This window comes from Chroicocephalus ridibundus, chromosome 2 (genome assembly GCF_963924245.1).
Source record: "Chroicocephalus ridibundus chromosome 2, bChrRid1.1, whole genome shotgun sequence".
In the NCBI taxonomy this organism is placed as follows: Eukaryota; Metazoa; Chordata; class Aves; order Charadriiformes; family Laridae; genus Chroicocephalus; species Chroicocephalus ridibundus.
The window spans coordinates 132,074,839-132,090,025 of NC_086285.1; the positions used below are offsets into that span (position 1 = coordinate 132,074,839).

The window sequence follows — 15,187 nt, forward strand, 5'->3', positions numbered from 1 at the left end:
TGTTGGAGATCTCCAATTAGCCTCAAACTGCAGCTCGCAGCTTGTGTGTGAAACAGGCAGCTGCTGGCACGCAATCTTCCCTGAAGTTGTTTCCTTTCCTTTTTCCTGAGATTTAGCGAAGGGGAGCCGGGGGGGGGGGGGGGAGGGTTTGGAGTCACATGGATACAAAGCTTTTGATTAATGTCCAAGTCTGTGCTGCTGCTGTGGAGGCTTTCCAACCTCTCAGCTAACAGGGCGAGCTGGGAACCAGTGACCGCTCGCTTCCTCCAGGCTGTGTCCCCTTCCTGACGGGAAAAGGAGGACGGCACTGGGCTGGCTCCTCGCCTCCGGACCTCGGGCCGCGGCTGGAGCTGGGTGAGAAGGGGGCTGAGAAGCTGGGGACCGGCCGGAGCCCGGCCCCGCTATGTAACTTCAGCGGGGTCTTTTGTTGTCCTTGTCCGCAGCGCAGCGCCGGGGCGCTCCGGCGGGGAAAGGCGGCGGGCTGGCAGCACCGCTCCTCCCTGGCCGCACCATGACAGAGGAAAGCAAAGGGGAAGGCAAGGGGGAAAGCGGGAAGGACTTGGAGAAGCAGCTTCGCCTGCGCGTCTGCGTGCTCAACGAGCTGCTCAAGACCGAGCGGGACTACGTGGGCACTCTGGAGTTCCTGGTGTCGGTGAGCGGAGGGGGCGCCGAGCCGAGCCGGGGCGGGGGGGGGCTGGCCCCGCCGGCAGGGGGTTTGCCGGCCCGAGCCGTGCGGGGCGGCCGCTTCTGCTCGTAAGGGAGGGAGAAGTAACAGGTTTTGAAATGGCTGGGGAGGGGTCGTGTGTTTACCGCCCTCCTCGGAGAGCCGGCACTGGTGATCTCGCTCCTCCGGGCACGGAGGGTGAGGGGGGTGTGTGTGGGATGCGTTTGGGTTCGGGGGTGCCGCGGGTGTGGGGGCTGGCGTTCGTGGCAGGGCGCCCGCCGTTCCGTGGCTTGAGATCGCCCGTGAAGCGCAGCGGTGGCGGGGGGGACACGGTGTGTGTGTGCGCGCTGGTGCGCAGCAGCTGCTTGGCATTAAAGCCACATGTGGCATTCACCTCCTGCCTTGTGATACAGGGGTCAGCTGGGAGGAGGCAGCGTGTTCTGGTGAGAGTGGCGTTGCAGCAGTTCTAGCTTCCTTCTGCATCCGACTGTTGATAAGTTTAGTTGTGCCAGGTAACACCCTAATCACAAAGGCAGGAGTTCTCACTCTCTCAAAAAGCCAGCGTGACAGATTATTACAGAACAGATGTGGGCAGTGTTTCGTTTGCGCATAGGATCACTTTTTGGAGCCTGTTGAGATAAGTACGTCCAAATCAGCTGCTTAAGTTTGCAAAAGACTTCACAGTAGCCCCCTCATATTTTTCTCTCCTCCCCGTCCCACCAAAGAGGGGAAATCCTTCAAACTGCAAACTTCCTGCTTTGCTGCCTTCAGATCTGTGAACTTTCTGCTTATTATCATGAAAGAGGAAATTCTCAACTTGGCTGTGACAGGGCGAATAAAAGCACAGACACTGGAGTGAAATAAGATCTACAGAGTAGCTTATTTTCTTCATATGTTTATCCTCAACAGAACCATGAAAAATAGTAAATGGTCCAACGTGTCTTCTATTTTTTGAAAATAAAAAAAAAAAGTTTAACATGTATGTTGGGAGAAAGTAGCTGTGCGACTGTTTTACTTACTTCCATTTAACAGTCAGATTTTACCAATTCTAAAAAAATATCTGTCCTAAAGGCATGTTCTTCAATATTTTATCTTAAGCCCCAAATTTGGTGTACGTCAAAGTCTTAGGTCATTTCAGCAAATTTAAAGAATTTGTAACATCTTTAGCTTTGGACTCTACATTTTAAGGCATAATGGATATTGGTGTTAAAGCAGTAAGTGCTCAGCTCCTTCTAAGGAGCAGACTGTACGTATTTCAAGTTGCATCCAAATATTGAGTTCAGTAATAAGTCTTTTGGCATTTGGGTCAAGGTGCTCTAAATAAATCATATAGAGAAAGGGAGGTGGGCTGGAGTTAAATACCTGGTTCTACGTCAAGTATTTCATATTCATTAACGGCTGTGAACAAGATTCAAGTGACAGGTCAGAGATGTGAATCCTTCACGGGGAAATGTCACGCATTTTAGCTGTGCCTCAGCCTTGGTTTGAGGGAACAACTTCGGAGCTTTTCTTTGGCCTACTTCCTTGGACTGCTGTTGAGAGCAGCTGTGGTGGTGGATTTATGAGGGCCACTGGACTAAGGCCAGCCTGGAGACCATCACATATATTTTATATAAGCCATCAAAAGCATTATGTACTCATTCCTATTGTTACTCCTTGATCTGGAGGGTAGATCCCCTCATTTAGGTGTCCTAGGCTTATGGTTTCCTTTCTTTTTCTTAAAACCATTATCAGTCCCAGGACCAGCTCTTCTAACATACAAACACTATCCCAGCTTACTTTGTTTCACATCATGAGGTGGTCTTGGGGCACACAGGCTGGGTTGCTTTTGGATGGAAGTGAACCGAAAGGTTTTCTGTAGGAGCACATAGAATCATAGAATGTGTTGGGTTGGAAGGGACTCTAAAGGTCATCTAGTCCAACCCCCCTGCAGTAAGCAGGGACATCTTTAGCTAGATCAGATTGCTCAGAGCCTCATCAAGCCTGGCCTTGAATGTCTCCAGGGATGGGGCCTCCACCACCTCTCTGGGCAACCTTTTCTGGTGTCTCACCACCTTCACTGTAAAGAACTTCTTCCTCATGTCTAATCTAAACCTACCCTGCTCTAGTTTAAAACCATTGCCCCTTGTCCTATCACTATGTGCCCTTGCAAACAGCCCCTCCCCAGCTTTCTTGTAGACCCCCTTCAGGTACTGGGAGGCTGCTATAAGGTCTCCCCGGAGCCTTCTCTTCTCCAGGCTGAACAACCCCAACTCTCTCAGCCTGTCCTCACAGGAGAGGTGCTCCAGCCCTCTGATCATCCTCGTGTCCCTCCTCTGGACCCACTCCAAGAGGTCCATGTCCTTCTTGTGCTGAGGGCTCCAGAGCTGGACACAGTACTGCACACATCCTAATGCGTGGGCAGTTCCCAGGACTAGACTAGACCTAGTCTGAAATGACATCCCAGCACTGACTATTTCACTGTCCAAACCCTATCCTATTTTCCAGGATGTCTTCTTAAAGTAGAAGCAGCCCAAGGGGTTGAAGTTCCAATAAAAGGTAAAAGTTAGGCTTCTGGGTCACCTCAACACTGTCAGTGGAGCTCATTGTGGTGGAAACCATGTTTCCTTTATGATTGAGAAGCTGAAGCCATTTATAGTCTTCCTAACAGTTTGCACAGAGTACCTGCACTGCAGTTAATAGGAACAGAGTATTCGCTTAGATAAATGAAAAAATAACCCTGTTGTTTCAAGGTTAGAGCCTGTTTCTTCTGTGGGGTTACAGAATGTAATCTTTTATGATGTGTGTGGAAAAGTACATTAGCCCTTGTTGTAGCAGTGGCGGGCAAGAGAGGACCCATTTGGACTGCAGTTGCTGTTTTGTGTATATGCCCCGTTGAGGAGGCAATTAAATTAAGGAACAGAAAAAAATTAATTTTCTTCAGTTGATTATTCTTTTGTGGGAAAGGGGCAGAATGTAAGTGGGATTTGTGTGGAAGCATAACCTACATCACGCCGCACCTAACTCATTTTCCTGAGTGCTTCATGAGATCTTGTGAAGTGAATTGATAATGTGCGCAACCCCTTCGGCTGAGGCAAAATTACACTGTCACAATGGGCAGTATGTAATACAGACAGGGGTGGAAGCGAAGCCTGAGCCTGATTTATGTGAGTAGTGGGAGGAGGAGACTGCTGTGGCTGATGCAGTCATGCTGGGGAGATGGGGCTTTGCCTGGTAGCCAGCTTGTGGCTGCCTGGAGAATGAAGAGATTATAAGGAGGAAGTGACTTTGCTGCTGTGTGTCAACATGGGAAGTGCTTTGCTTCTACTGGAAGCTTTGCTTTGCTCCTACACTGGAAATATGTTCATTACATGTTAGATTTATTTAGATTCTTCAGATTATACTGGAATTAAAGAGCTTCTCACTGAGGACAAATTTCTGGTTGGTTATTTACAGTATTTGTGTTCCCCTACTCCTCTGTGATTCTTCATCCTCCACTGACCATCAGTGTAGTGAGAAGCAGCTTGGTTTGTGTATTCTGCCAAAAGTTTAGACAAGGTTTTAAATACAGGTTTATACAAGGTTATTAAGTACAAAGCAGAAGGTTTAATATATTAATTATTTTATTAGATAGATGTAGCCAAGTAGTCATTCCCATGTGACTTCATTCACCTCTTCTTTTTGGCTTTATGCTGTGTAAATACAGTATATTGCTTTTAATCTGCACTCATCACAGACCAAATCTGAGTGGAAAGGTCTGGTTGTGTCAATATTATTCTTTTGGATCTCCTGAATCTTCCACTAATAAACTATAGTAGCACAGTATGTTGAGACATGAGTAATACTGAGCAATAACAATTTTGGGCCCATTTAAGTGAGGTATGTAAACATACGTGAGGTGGATAAACTGAAGTCCACCAGTAGTCCCAGCAATGTCGGAGGGAGGAGGCATGCACAGGAAATTATGAAGAAAGGCTTAAACTTCTCCTTCAGACGTTTCATTATAACATTTGGAGTGTCATTGCAATACCAGAGTTTTTGTTCTTTCAAAACTGTATCTAGAGATGGAGGTGGATTTTGTTTGTTTTTTTTTAATTTTTTTTTTAAATTTTATTTTATGTATATGAGGTTTCTGTTACAAACTATTGATACTGGCTAAATTAGCAATTGGTATTTTTCTGCTGCTGGGTGATCTCTCTGGGGATCATATCATCTTCCTATGGTGAAGTCTTTGTTTTCCAACAAAAGAGAAGCTGTACTTGCAAGGATAGAGGAGAATCTTTTTTTTTTTTTTTTTTTACCAAAATGTACTTTCTGGAGGGGAGAGAAAGAGAGAAAACAACAATTGGTGAATATTCAATCCGTCTAAAATAATTACGTGTTATCCAACTGTGTAACTCAATTAGTATTTCTTTGAGTGTTCATGGTAAAGGTGTTTTAAGAAAAATTTGTGACTTTATCAACAGGTACCTTATCTACTTCATTTTTTACAGCAAATGAGAAAGCGTGTATATTTACTGTGCTCTGTGTAAACATATTGAAAAATTCCTATTTTGCTCTATAAGCACAATTAGCTAGCTAGAGTAAAACTACGTAAACTTTTCCAAGATTCTGACTGGCCCATGATTTTATGCTGGGGAATATATTTGACTTTTTAATGAATGTTTTAAAAATAAGTTTCTTTTTTTTTAAATTCATGTAATGTTTTCAGGTAAGGTTTCATTTACTGTATATATCAGGGTACTCACCTGAACTTTCAACATAGCAGTGGTAAAGAGACCAGTAAAACTGTGGATAGAAGTTGCTGAGAAATTAATAAGTATTTAATAGTAAATAGTTGCCATAAAGTGGCTGGCGTAACTTGGTGTAAGGCTTAGTTTTTATGATTGTGCTTTACACTGACTGTTTGGCCAGTAAAGGCAAACGAAACCATGAAGAACTTTAGGATGCAGGTACGCTGCAGGGAAATAGGCTACATACAAGAGTAGGTAAATATATATAAAATAAATATAGATGTATTAAAAAAAATATATATAGGTGTATATATAAATAAAAATATAAATGTGTATATATATTTTTGGGAAATAAATTTTACTTTGGAGTAGGAATTGGATATGTAATAGATCTGCTACACTTGGTACTTCAGGGGATATCCATGGAAGTACAGTTTATTTTTCTATGACAGGGATTGTTTTTCTGGTGCAGTTTCATGTTCTGACAAATTTGACGTTGATGGGAATAGAAGCAGATGTTGGCACTTGTGTAGGCCTTCCAAAACCCCGCGGCCTCAGCTGGGGTGACTAGTTAGATCCTGAAGCAGCTGGGGGAAAAAACAAAGCTAGTTTATTATGTAGACTACAGCATGGTTTACAGAGTCTCTTCTGTGAATATATATACATTTCTGCCAGTTAACTGTCATATCTCAGTTTGATTCCATTAGATCCTACTGTACTGTCTTCTCCCTTCTCTTCTGCTTGCACTAAAGTGAAAAAAGGGTTCATTTTCTTTAAATGTGTGCCCTGTTAAGAGAAGCCGAATCCTTGCTTTTCAACGGGCATAAAGAGATTTTTGTTAAAGTTTATTGCCCGGCCTTCTCAGTGGCTGTGTGACTCCTCAGGATCTGCGTTTCCCTGCCACACTGAGCCTTTCCTTTCTTTTGACTCAATAGGTATTTCTCTGATTGTTGAGAAGACTAATTAGTTGGACAGTGATTAATAGTAATTGAGACTCCAGGAAAACTGTAGTCAAATTTGGTGTTACTAACCCTGACCAGCAATAGAGGGTTCGTGTCCTGGATTGAAACTCCTGAAATGGTTATACTAGATGATGAAATTCGGTGTTGGGCCTTCCACAAAAGAACTGTTTTTAAATTATCTTTTATGGCTGTAGTTTGATACAGTAACACTGTGTGTGTGTTGGTTTTGTGTGTATGTGTATCTATCATAGAATATCTCAACTTGGAAGGGACCCATAATGATCATCAAGTCCGACACCCTAAGTATGTTGTATGTATATCTCAATTACAGTAATGATTAGTGACTTCATAATGGTTTGCATAATTACATTTATATTTTATAAAAGGGATTTAAATGAATGGAAGGGAAGGGTTTTAGCTGGCTGCATTTTTTGATAAGGTTATGTGATTTCCTTTCTCTTCAGGAAAAGAAAAACAACATTCTGTGGCTACTTCATCATAAAAAGTCAAAAGGAAGTGCAAACACAATTACCATAGAAAGTCAATATCTTTTCCATTCACTTCCAATTTCTGCTGTTTTTAACTTGCTTAAGCATTACAAAAAATCTGAATGTGGTATTCTGTTCTTATTTGACTTCACTTGGCTATATCAATAGCGCCACCTGTGATCTTTATCAGAGTGAGGGTAACTGTTTAAAGCTGTTTATTTCTTTGTAACCTGCACCCCCAAGGTTGAATGCTTGCTTTATGGAGTGGATTCGCAAGAAAGATAATGCCCATCTCTACTAGCTGAGCACAGAGTTCATGCAAGGTATGACAATGGCAAAAAGCGGAGTTTTTTGGAAAGATTTTCAAGCCATATCTTATCTTGTTTGGAAGCGTAAAGGAATTTTACTGCACTATACTCTAGGGAGATGTTTCATACTTTTCAATGGATTTCCTCTTATTGCTCTCAGATGTACTTAGACTATATTTTGAAAAGATGCTCTTTAAGAAAAAAAAAGGTGTTTTGTTTAGCTGTTCAGTGAAAAGTCTAAAATATGGAAAGGAGACTCTCTGTTTCATAGCATTTAGGAAACTTTTCTGTTCATAAGACTTACTGTAGACTAAGATGTATCATGCCGAAGACCATGATATGCTTAGGGGTGTTGTACAAGTTCGTGATTTATCTGTATTTATAAATATCATTGTATTTGCAGTGTTCCAGTTATTCCTTTGCTCTGCCTTATAGCTCAGTCTTAACTCTCCTGCCGCATATGTTTCACAAGTTTGCAATGTGAGCTGCCCATTTAGAAGAGACTATTTGGAGGGGACTGTCAGTCAATATGTCCAGACTTAAGTTACTCTATGCAGCCTAATGCTCTTGAATAGTATGCTGTTTGCAGTGATTTCAAATATTTATGGAGACATATTTTTCAACCCTCTTCAGTAGTAATTTTTGTCACCATTCTAAAACACCAAGTGCTTTGAAACTACGCATTACAAGCTTGGTTTGTATTTTTTTGGTAGAGTTATAGTGAAGAACAATTTTGTCAAAGCAGAGGAATTCAAGCTTAGTAACAGTGTTACACTATAGGAGGAACTGAGAAGTTCTTCACGTGGAAACCAAAAGGAACTGTATTTTGGCCAAAAAAAACAAATCCAAACTGGCTATAGTTGACCCAAGATACCGATGGGGGCAACTTGCCAGTCTGTAGAAGGCTATAACCATGTGTCTATGTTAAGTATATGTCGCTGTTTGGAAAGGAACTGGGTTACCCATGAATCGTGTACAGACTTGAATAATTAGGATAATTTAGGTTCTACCTTTTTATTTAAGTATCTTGAATATTTTTGCGTACTTACGTATTAATGCATTTTTTTTTCCAGTAATTTTGTTTAACTATTTTTGGTTTAATTCTAAAGTGCATGCATATTGGTTCAGTTTTCTGTTTTAGACTGAGCAGGATTGTCCCTGTCTTTGGTGAATAGATTGTGTGTGTTGGTGTGGGGCTCGAGAGCTTAGGGACATGCTACTCAGGAGAAGTAAAAAGACATGCAAGACTGGAGATAGCAAAGGTAAAGCTCAGCTGGCATTGAAATTAGGAATGTGAAGGGCAGCACAAAGGACTTCCATAAGTACATTGGTAGCAAAAGGAAAATGTGTGCCTACAGCTCAGTGGGGCAGGGTGCCTTGTGAAAAGGGGTTGTGGAAAAGGCTGAGGTATGACTTTGAAAACACAAATGTCTAACCTAGCTTCAGGAAGGTCAAGGAAGAGGATCTGGGGAAGTGCGAGCTCATCAGCCTCACCTCAGTTCGTGGGGAGGTGATGCAGTGAATCATGTTCAAAACCATTTCCATGCAGCTGATGGAAAAGAAAGTGATTGGAAGCAGCCTCTGGGGGTTTACCAAGGGTGAATCATGCCTGACCAACCTGATTGCCTTCTATGAGAAGATGACTGGTTCAGGGAACTTGGCGAGAGCTATGGATATTGTCTACCTTGATTCAACCAGAGTCTTTGGCATGGTCTGACATAGTATCCTGACATCCAGATCTCATCAATTTGAACTGGATAAATAGACAATAAGGTGGGTGGGAAACTGATGGATCTGTTAGGCTCAAGGGACAGTTGTCAACAGCACAAACTACGTAACTGGTGGCCAGTTATGAGCAGTGTCCCTCAGAAACCAATGTCTTCAGTAATGTCCTGAATGGTGGGATAGGAAGGTGCAATTTCAGCAGAGGGGTCTCAAGAGGGTGGAGTACTGAGTACTGGCAGGAGCCTCATGAAGTTCAGTGAAGGCAAACGCAGAGTCCTGCACCTGGGATGGAATAATGCTACGCACCAGTATGGGCTGGGGCCCATGAAGCAGCTTTACGGAGAGGGCTCTGGCAGTGCTTGTGGACAAGGACTGGAACACGAGTCAGCATTGCACCCTTGCGGTGCAGAAAACAGTCAGCATCCTGGGCTATTTTAGCAACGGTGTCACCAGGAAGTTAAGGGAAGTGATTCTTCACTCTCTATTCTAGAGCTGTGGGGCCTTTGTGGCCCTAACTTTGGGCTTCCTAGTTCAAGAAATAAATTTGTGTACTAGAGCAAGTCCAGTGGAGGACCAGGAAGGTGATGAGGTGCATGGAGCATATTACTTGCAAAAAGAGGCTGAGAGAACAAGGTTTCTTTGACCTCAAGAAAAGAAGTCTTAGTGAAATTTTTATTGTTGTCTGCATCTCCCTGATGGGTGGTTATGGAGAAGAAGAAGCCACAGTCCTCACGAAGGTGCACAGTGGAAGAAGGAGAGGAAATCGAAAATGGGAAATTCCAATTCAATGTGAGAGAAAAAAAATATTGTTTGCTATGAGGATGGTTGAAAATTGGAACAGGTTGCCCAGAGGCTGTAGAATACCTATATTTTATTCAAAGCTCGACTTCGACTGGACAACCTGTTCTAGTTGACACTGGTTTGCTCAAGCAGTTGGGCTAAATGACCTCTGAAGGTCCCTTGCAACCTATATGACTCATCAGTTTTGCAATTTATTGATATGATGGGGAAAAAGGCAGGCTGTCTTGAAGTTTCAACTCTTCAGGAGAGCAAATTTTTTCAGGGTTGCACCTCTACTTGGTTTCCTCTGTCCTCTGAAATTGCAATGCAAATGGCCAGGCTGTACTGTTCAGCAAACAAATATTCAAAATCCAAGAGGAAACTCAGATACACAGATATTTTTTCCACTATATTATATTTGATCAGGAAATAGATAACCTGTCCCTTCTGTAATATTTTCTATTTAGAGATCTCTCAGTGCACTGCTGTAATTAATAAATCAAATCTGAGTAGTTCTACAAACGGGAAACTTAGAGACAGATCTTGATTTTTGGGTCCCCGTGGAAGTCTGTGGCAGAGCCAAAAATATAATCTGATGTCTTGATTCCCAGTTCAGTACTCTGACAGCAAAACAGTCCTTTCCCTTTATATGTAATTGATGATAGAAGAATGGCTGTCTACTTAAAATGTCTGAGGAACTGCAAGGATAATTCTTCAAAGCCAGCTTCATTTTGTGCAAGCTTTATTGCTCCTGTCATTCTCTCATAGGCTGTTCACAGCTGAAGTTATCCCGTTGTAGGGACAGAACGGAGATATTAGGGGTTGACACTTACTTTAGGTCCCATGAGACCTCCCTGAGATTCTCTTTTTTGCTTATGGCAGCCTGTCTGCCAGGTCATCTGGCATACCTCATGAGCTTTCAAGTTCAAGGCTGAACAGCATGAATTTACTGTAGGGGAATGGGTAGGAGAAGCAGCTAGAACTGAAGAGCAATGGAGAGAACAGTAATAAGATGTAGGAGGGTGGCTTGCTTTATTTCAATGTTATTTGTGTGATGCAGGCTCCCTGAAAATTGGTAATATCTTGCTGAGTGGAACAGAGTAAATAATGCACTCCTTGACCTTCCTAGGCCACTTCAAAATGAAATTTGGCTGTAGCTGCTGCTGTTTACTCCTGAAGTTTAAGTACATTATATGTATTCGTACGTTTGCTTTTTAAATACAGTTTTGCCTATTATAACAGCTATAGCAAGTGACCAGTATCAACTGGTAAGTGACTTTGTATTAAATACTTTTTTATATTTTGCCCTGTGAAATATGCGGTTAATTTCTCAAACTGTTTAAATGGATTCATTCCTAGAGGGATGGATGGATGGATGTGTTCCTACATGTTAACTCAACAATCCCAGCTTCCTTATGCCAAAATCAAACGTGATGTGAGAGAGGAGCATCAGTGGAGACAGGGCGCTCTCAGACAAGTCTTGGAAAATAACGTGTTGCCCTACCTGGTATCCATGTTAGTAACGTGTTACAGGCAACCTCAGCAGGAATGTGGTAATGTATGGGAGAGCTGAGTTGCTTGAGGTGTATGCTTCATGTCTTCTGTAATGTTTAAAGATGAGGTGTTAAGAGCTCATCAGGGGTATAAATTGATTTGAATAGCGTGGATTAGGCAAGACTAATCAGCTGCCAGGCTGAATGGAAAAGGAGAAAGAGGCTGCAAACATGGAGAATATCTAGGCCAGGAAGAGTCATCCATGAGATTCATGCAGTTAATTCTTATTGTAGCTGGTTAGGTGTGAGCTGGGCGACGGGAAATTCTCTGTACTTGGGACTTCAGCCTCTTGGTAGATAATAAAGATGCTTTTATTTGCATCACAAGAAGCAATCGGGAAAATATAATTGGGTAATGGCTAGTCAGAGCTTAAAGGCTGGCCAGGTCTGTCTGGCTGAGGGACAATGACCAGTCTCATGTACTCAGCAGTCTGAGAAACAGTTCTGAAGGTGACACTTGGAATATATGTGTGGCTGTGATCTTTGAGTCCCCAGATGAAATAGCCGGGCATATTTCAGGAACTGTAAGTCAGAAAGGCTAAACTACAAGAGTTTTCTCACTTGGGCTGCAACTGTGTTAGTACTTGTTGTAAATGTCCATTTTTTTGAAAAACCTAATGTCTTTGCCTTACTAACTTCATGAAGTTGTGCTTACAGAAAGCCTTCAGAGACCTGTATTTTGGGGCTTGTTTAGGAAGAGTTTTCTGGCAAGCGGTGAAGGGCAAGTTTGGTAGCCAAGCATCTGTATGGGAAAGACTACCTTGTAATAGGCACAAACTGGTGAAGTAGGTGAGACACTTTGAGACACATCCAGTAGCAAACCCTGAATCACCCATATTTCTGTCCTCACTGCCTCTTGCCCCCAAAAGCATGACAGATCAAAACATGATGAATGTGTATCTAAACCAAAGCTGGTTTTATGTTATTAGTCAGCTAAAATTTCCAGATTGGGAATTAGGTTAAATACTGATTACTAGGTAACAGCACAAAAGTGGAGCAATCCCTGAAATAGTTCACTAGTTTGTATTTTCTTTGGCAAATCAAATTTCTTTAACTCATCAAATTCCCATTTTATGTTATTGAAATAAGCTAGAAAGTACTAGGTACGAATTGAAAGAATGGTAAGCAAGGTTTCTCTTCCCCAGCCTTTAATACACTTTCAGGATGTTCTCAGGTTCTTCCGTAGACTTAATTGGCCATGTTTTTACTTCTTACTCCCTGCTGTGATGTTTTGAAAAAAAAATTGTACACTAAAAGCACAAAGCTACAAAGTTGAAATGATGTACTGTATAACAAAGTGATTGATCTCTGGGATGCAATGAATTTGTGTAACAAGACTGGAAAAATCACTTCATTTTATGGCTCAGTATGTGCTAAGTTACCTTACCCAAGGAATTTAAGCATATGGTGTATCCAGATGCCTAGAAGAAACAGCATACGACAGGATGCTTTGAGACAACATCCTCAGATTCTATAGTGTAAGTGTGGTAAAGGGACTGTGCTTTAAGAGTCGCAGAGGCATTTGAGACTTAAACAGACGTGGAAGCAACTGAAGCTCTGCAGTGTATAAGCAGTGCTTTCATTAAAAAGATACTACAGCCTTACAAGGTAGAGGGAAGGGAAAGAGTGGCCCATACCTGCCGAGTTTGTGTTTTGTCACTTGTAAAATGTTCATTGCTGATTAGTTCCTATTATCCTGTTGTTGTCTGTGGAGGGGAGTTATTTTGCAGAAGCATATAAAGCAGGAAGACAGCAAATACCTCCTGATTCACAGAATGCCTTTGTAAAAATGGCCACCCTAAATTTATAATGATAGCTGCTTCCTTCCTTCCAGTGCCTGCTGATTTTTGTTCCTGATAGCTTATAAAATACCACTTAAAAATTAACTTGCAGTATAAGATAAAGACCTAAAATGAGAGGTGTTGAAAGGAACCTGTGAATTGCTGTGATAGATTTAATAGTTGGTCTATCACAGTAATTTTTTTTCATAATGGTGGTTAGTAGCATTACTTAAGGAGAGTGTATCCTTCCTAACTGCAGGCACCAGTGGTTTGGAGGATCTCTGTACTGGAGATTGTGGATGTAGGGCCTGGATGCAAACTAAGCAGTGTCTGAGTTTGCCTGATTTATTTTTATACAGTTTATATTTTTTTGGCACTAGTAACTTCTGAAAGTGTTTCTCACAAAATAATTCCTTTTGCTCGTTTTAAATGTCCTGCCTGAAAAATTCACTAAGTACTTGTGACACTATTTTTCTTGTTAGAAGTCCAAGTCTAATTATTCCAGTTATGAAAGCCTTTTCATACTTCTGATCATCTTTCAGACTCCTTTGGGGTGAATTCCTCTGGTGTCAGTATCATTGATCTTCACCCTGGTTTTGTTCTTAACCTTCTGCACAACAGTTTTCAGTGTGTAAAAATTAAAACCGCCAAATGTGTGTAATAGATGTTTGAGGTACTGAATTATGATTTTTCTTGTATCGAAAGATATTAAAGAATTCTGCTTATTCTTTTCCAAAGTGTAGTTAGCACCTTACTTAAGCCTCGCTTTCTTCATTTGCCTTTAAATATTGAAAGTGATGTTTTTAGAGGTTGGGGAAGATGCCTGAAGTGTGAGTTGTAGCTGCTGTTTGCTGTCCTTCTCACCATTCTGTTTTGCAGTGTGAAACTGTATTGGGAAAAGGTGTCGAAAGAGGGCTCAGCGGAGCACAAAAGTAGTCAACAACACTAACAAATACGAAGAATGAGAGGTGTGAGATTATAGAAGAAATTGTGCCCTGGGAATAGGAGGGGGCGAGTACTGGAAATGAAGAAAAACGTGCTTGAACAAGGTAGAAAAGGAAGAGGGAATTGTTACTGGTTCTTCTGAAAATGAGAAGGCACGCAAAAACCCCATTTGAAACATGTCAAGTATGTGATGAGATTTCCTCATATTGTTGTATTTGTGGTAATAGGACAGGCATCACCGGCTTTTGCAGTGTTAAATTAGGGGCTACCCGTGGTCCCAGAAATAAACTGTGTTGTTGGGTGGTTGAAGTGGGTGTAGCTAGCAGTAATGTAGAAATGCAGTTTCTTAGGTATCTTCAAATACAGTCAGCTTGAGGTGTGAAAATACCATTCCCTTTGCATTTGGTTACTGTCTGCTTATTTTCATTTATTTTATGATAAAATATGAAGTTTCAATAATTATCAAGAGACAATTGAGAATTTTGTAATTAAAGAGAGCAAAACATAAGTTGTCTTTGGCTGATATCAAGCTTACCAGTAAAAGAGACCTCCAGGTTTTCAAGATGATGTGTCTGATTTCATGTTGTGAAGGGGACAAGTGGTAGATTGCTTCATAACGTTGGGAATATTTTTGGCAGAGCTGAGAGCTTTCTGCAGGTTAGAATTACAGATGAGACCTCTTAAATAGCAGGATCGTATCTGCTGTTTTCTCTCAGTAGAAAGGTTCATTTTCTACTAAGACATTGCTTCTGTAGTTCAGTTACACAAAGCAACACCTAACTACCATTAATAATAATATTGGAATTAATGACTGGAAATGTCAAAATTAATTGGATCTGGTTACCACATTTAAATACGTTGCAATATACCTGGAAGCATTCTTTCTGTGGGCAGGGGCAGGAGAGTGAAGACCTGATGGCAATAAATTTTATTTTCGTTTACTTTAAGTTTACTCCTCATTCATTTATCTCTTTGACACCGCGCGAGATCCTGTTTGTTAAGAATAATGCCTGGAAGTTGGCAGTTATATTCTGTATGAGTGTGTTAATTTCTTCCCATATGCTAGGAGGTTGTCCTCACAGGAAATAAAGCGACTTTTTCCCATGTTTAGTTATACTGAACTGTTACAATAGTCAGACTGGACAGAAACAATGGGAAGGAAAGTTTCCTGTTTTCTGCAGATATCGAAGAGGTCTTTGGCCCCAAGGAAGGTAAAGCTTTCTTCAGTCTGAGTGCGAGTGCACAAAGAAATGGTTTTCATTAGTGTAT

General features: G+C 41.6%; 1 protein-coding gene across 1 annotated transcript in view; it reads left to right on the plus strand.

Moving 5' to 3' along the window:
- Positions 1–231: 231 nt before the first annotated feature.
- The window catches only part of PREX2 (phosphatidylinositol-3,4,5-trisphosphate dependent Rac exchange factor 2), a 184,392-nt gene continuing 169,436 nt past the window's right edge, over positions 232–15,187 (plus strand). The window contains exons 1-2 of the mRNA XM_063327016.1: positions 232–354; positions 444–652. Coding sequence (XP_063183086.1) covers positions 512–652 — 141 coding nt within the window. The 5' untranslated portion in view covers positions 232–354; positions 444–511. The remainder of the gene's footprint in view (positions 355–443; positions 653–15,187) is intronic.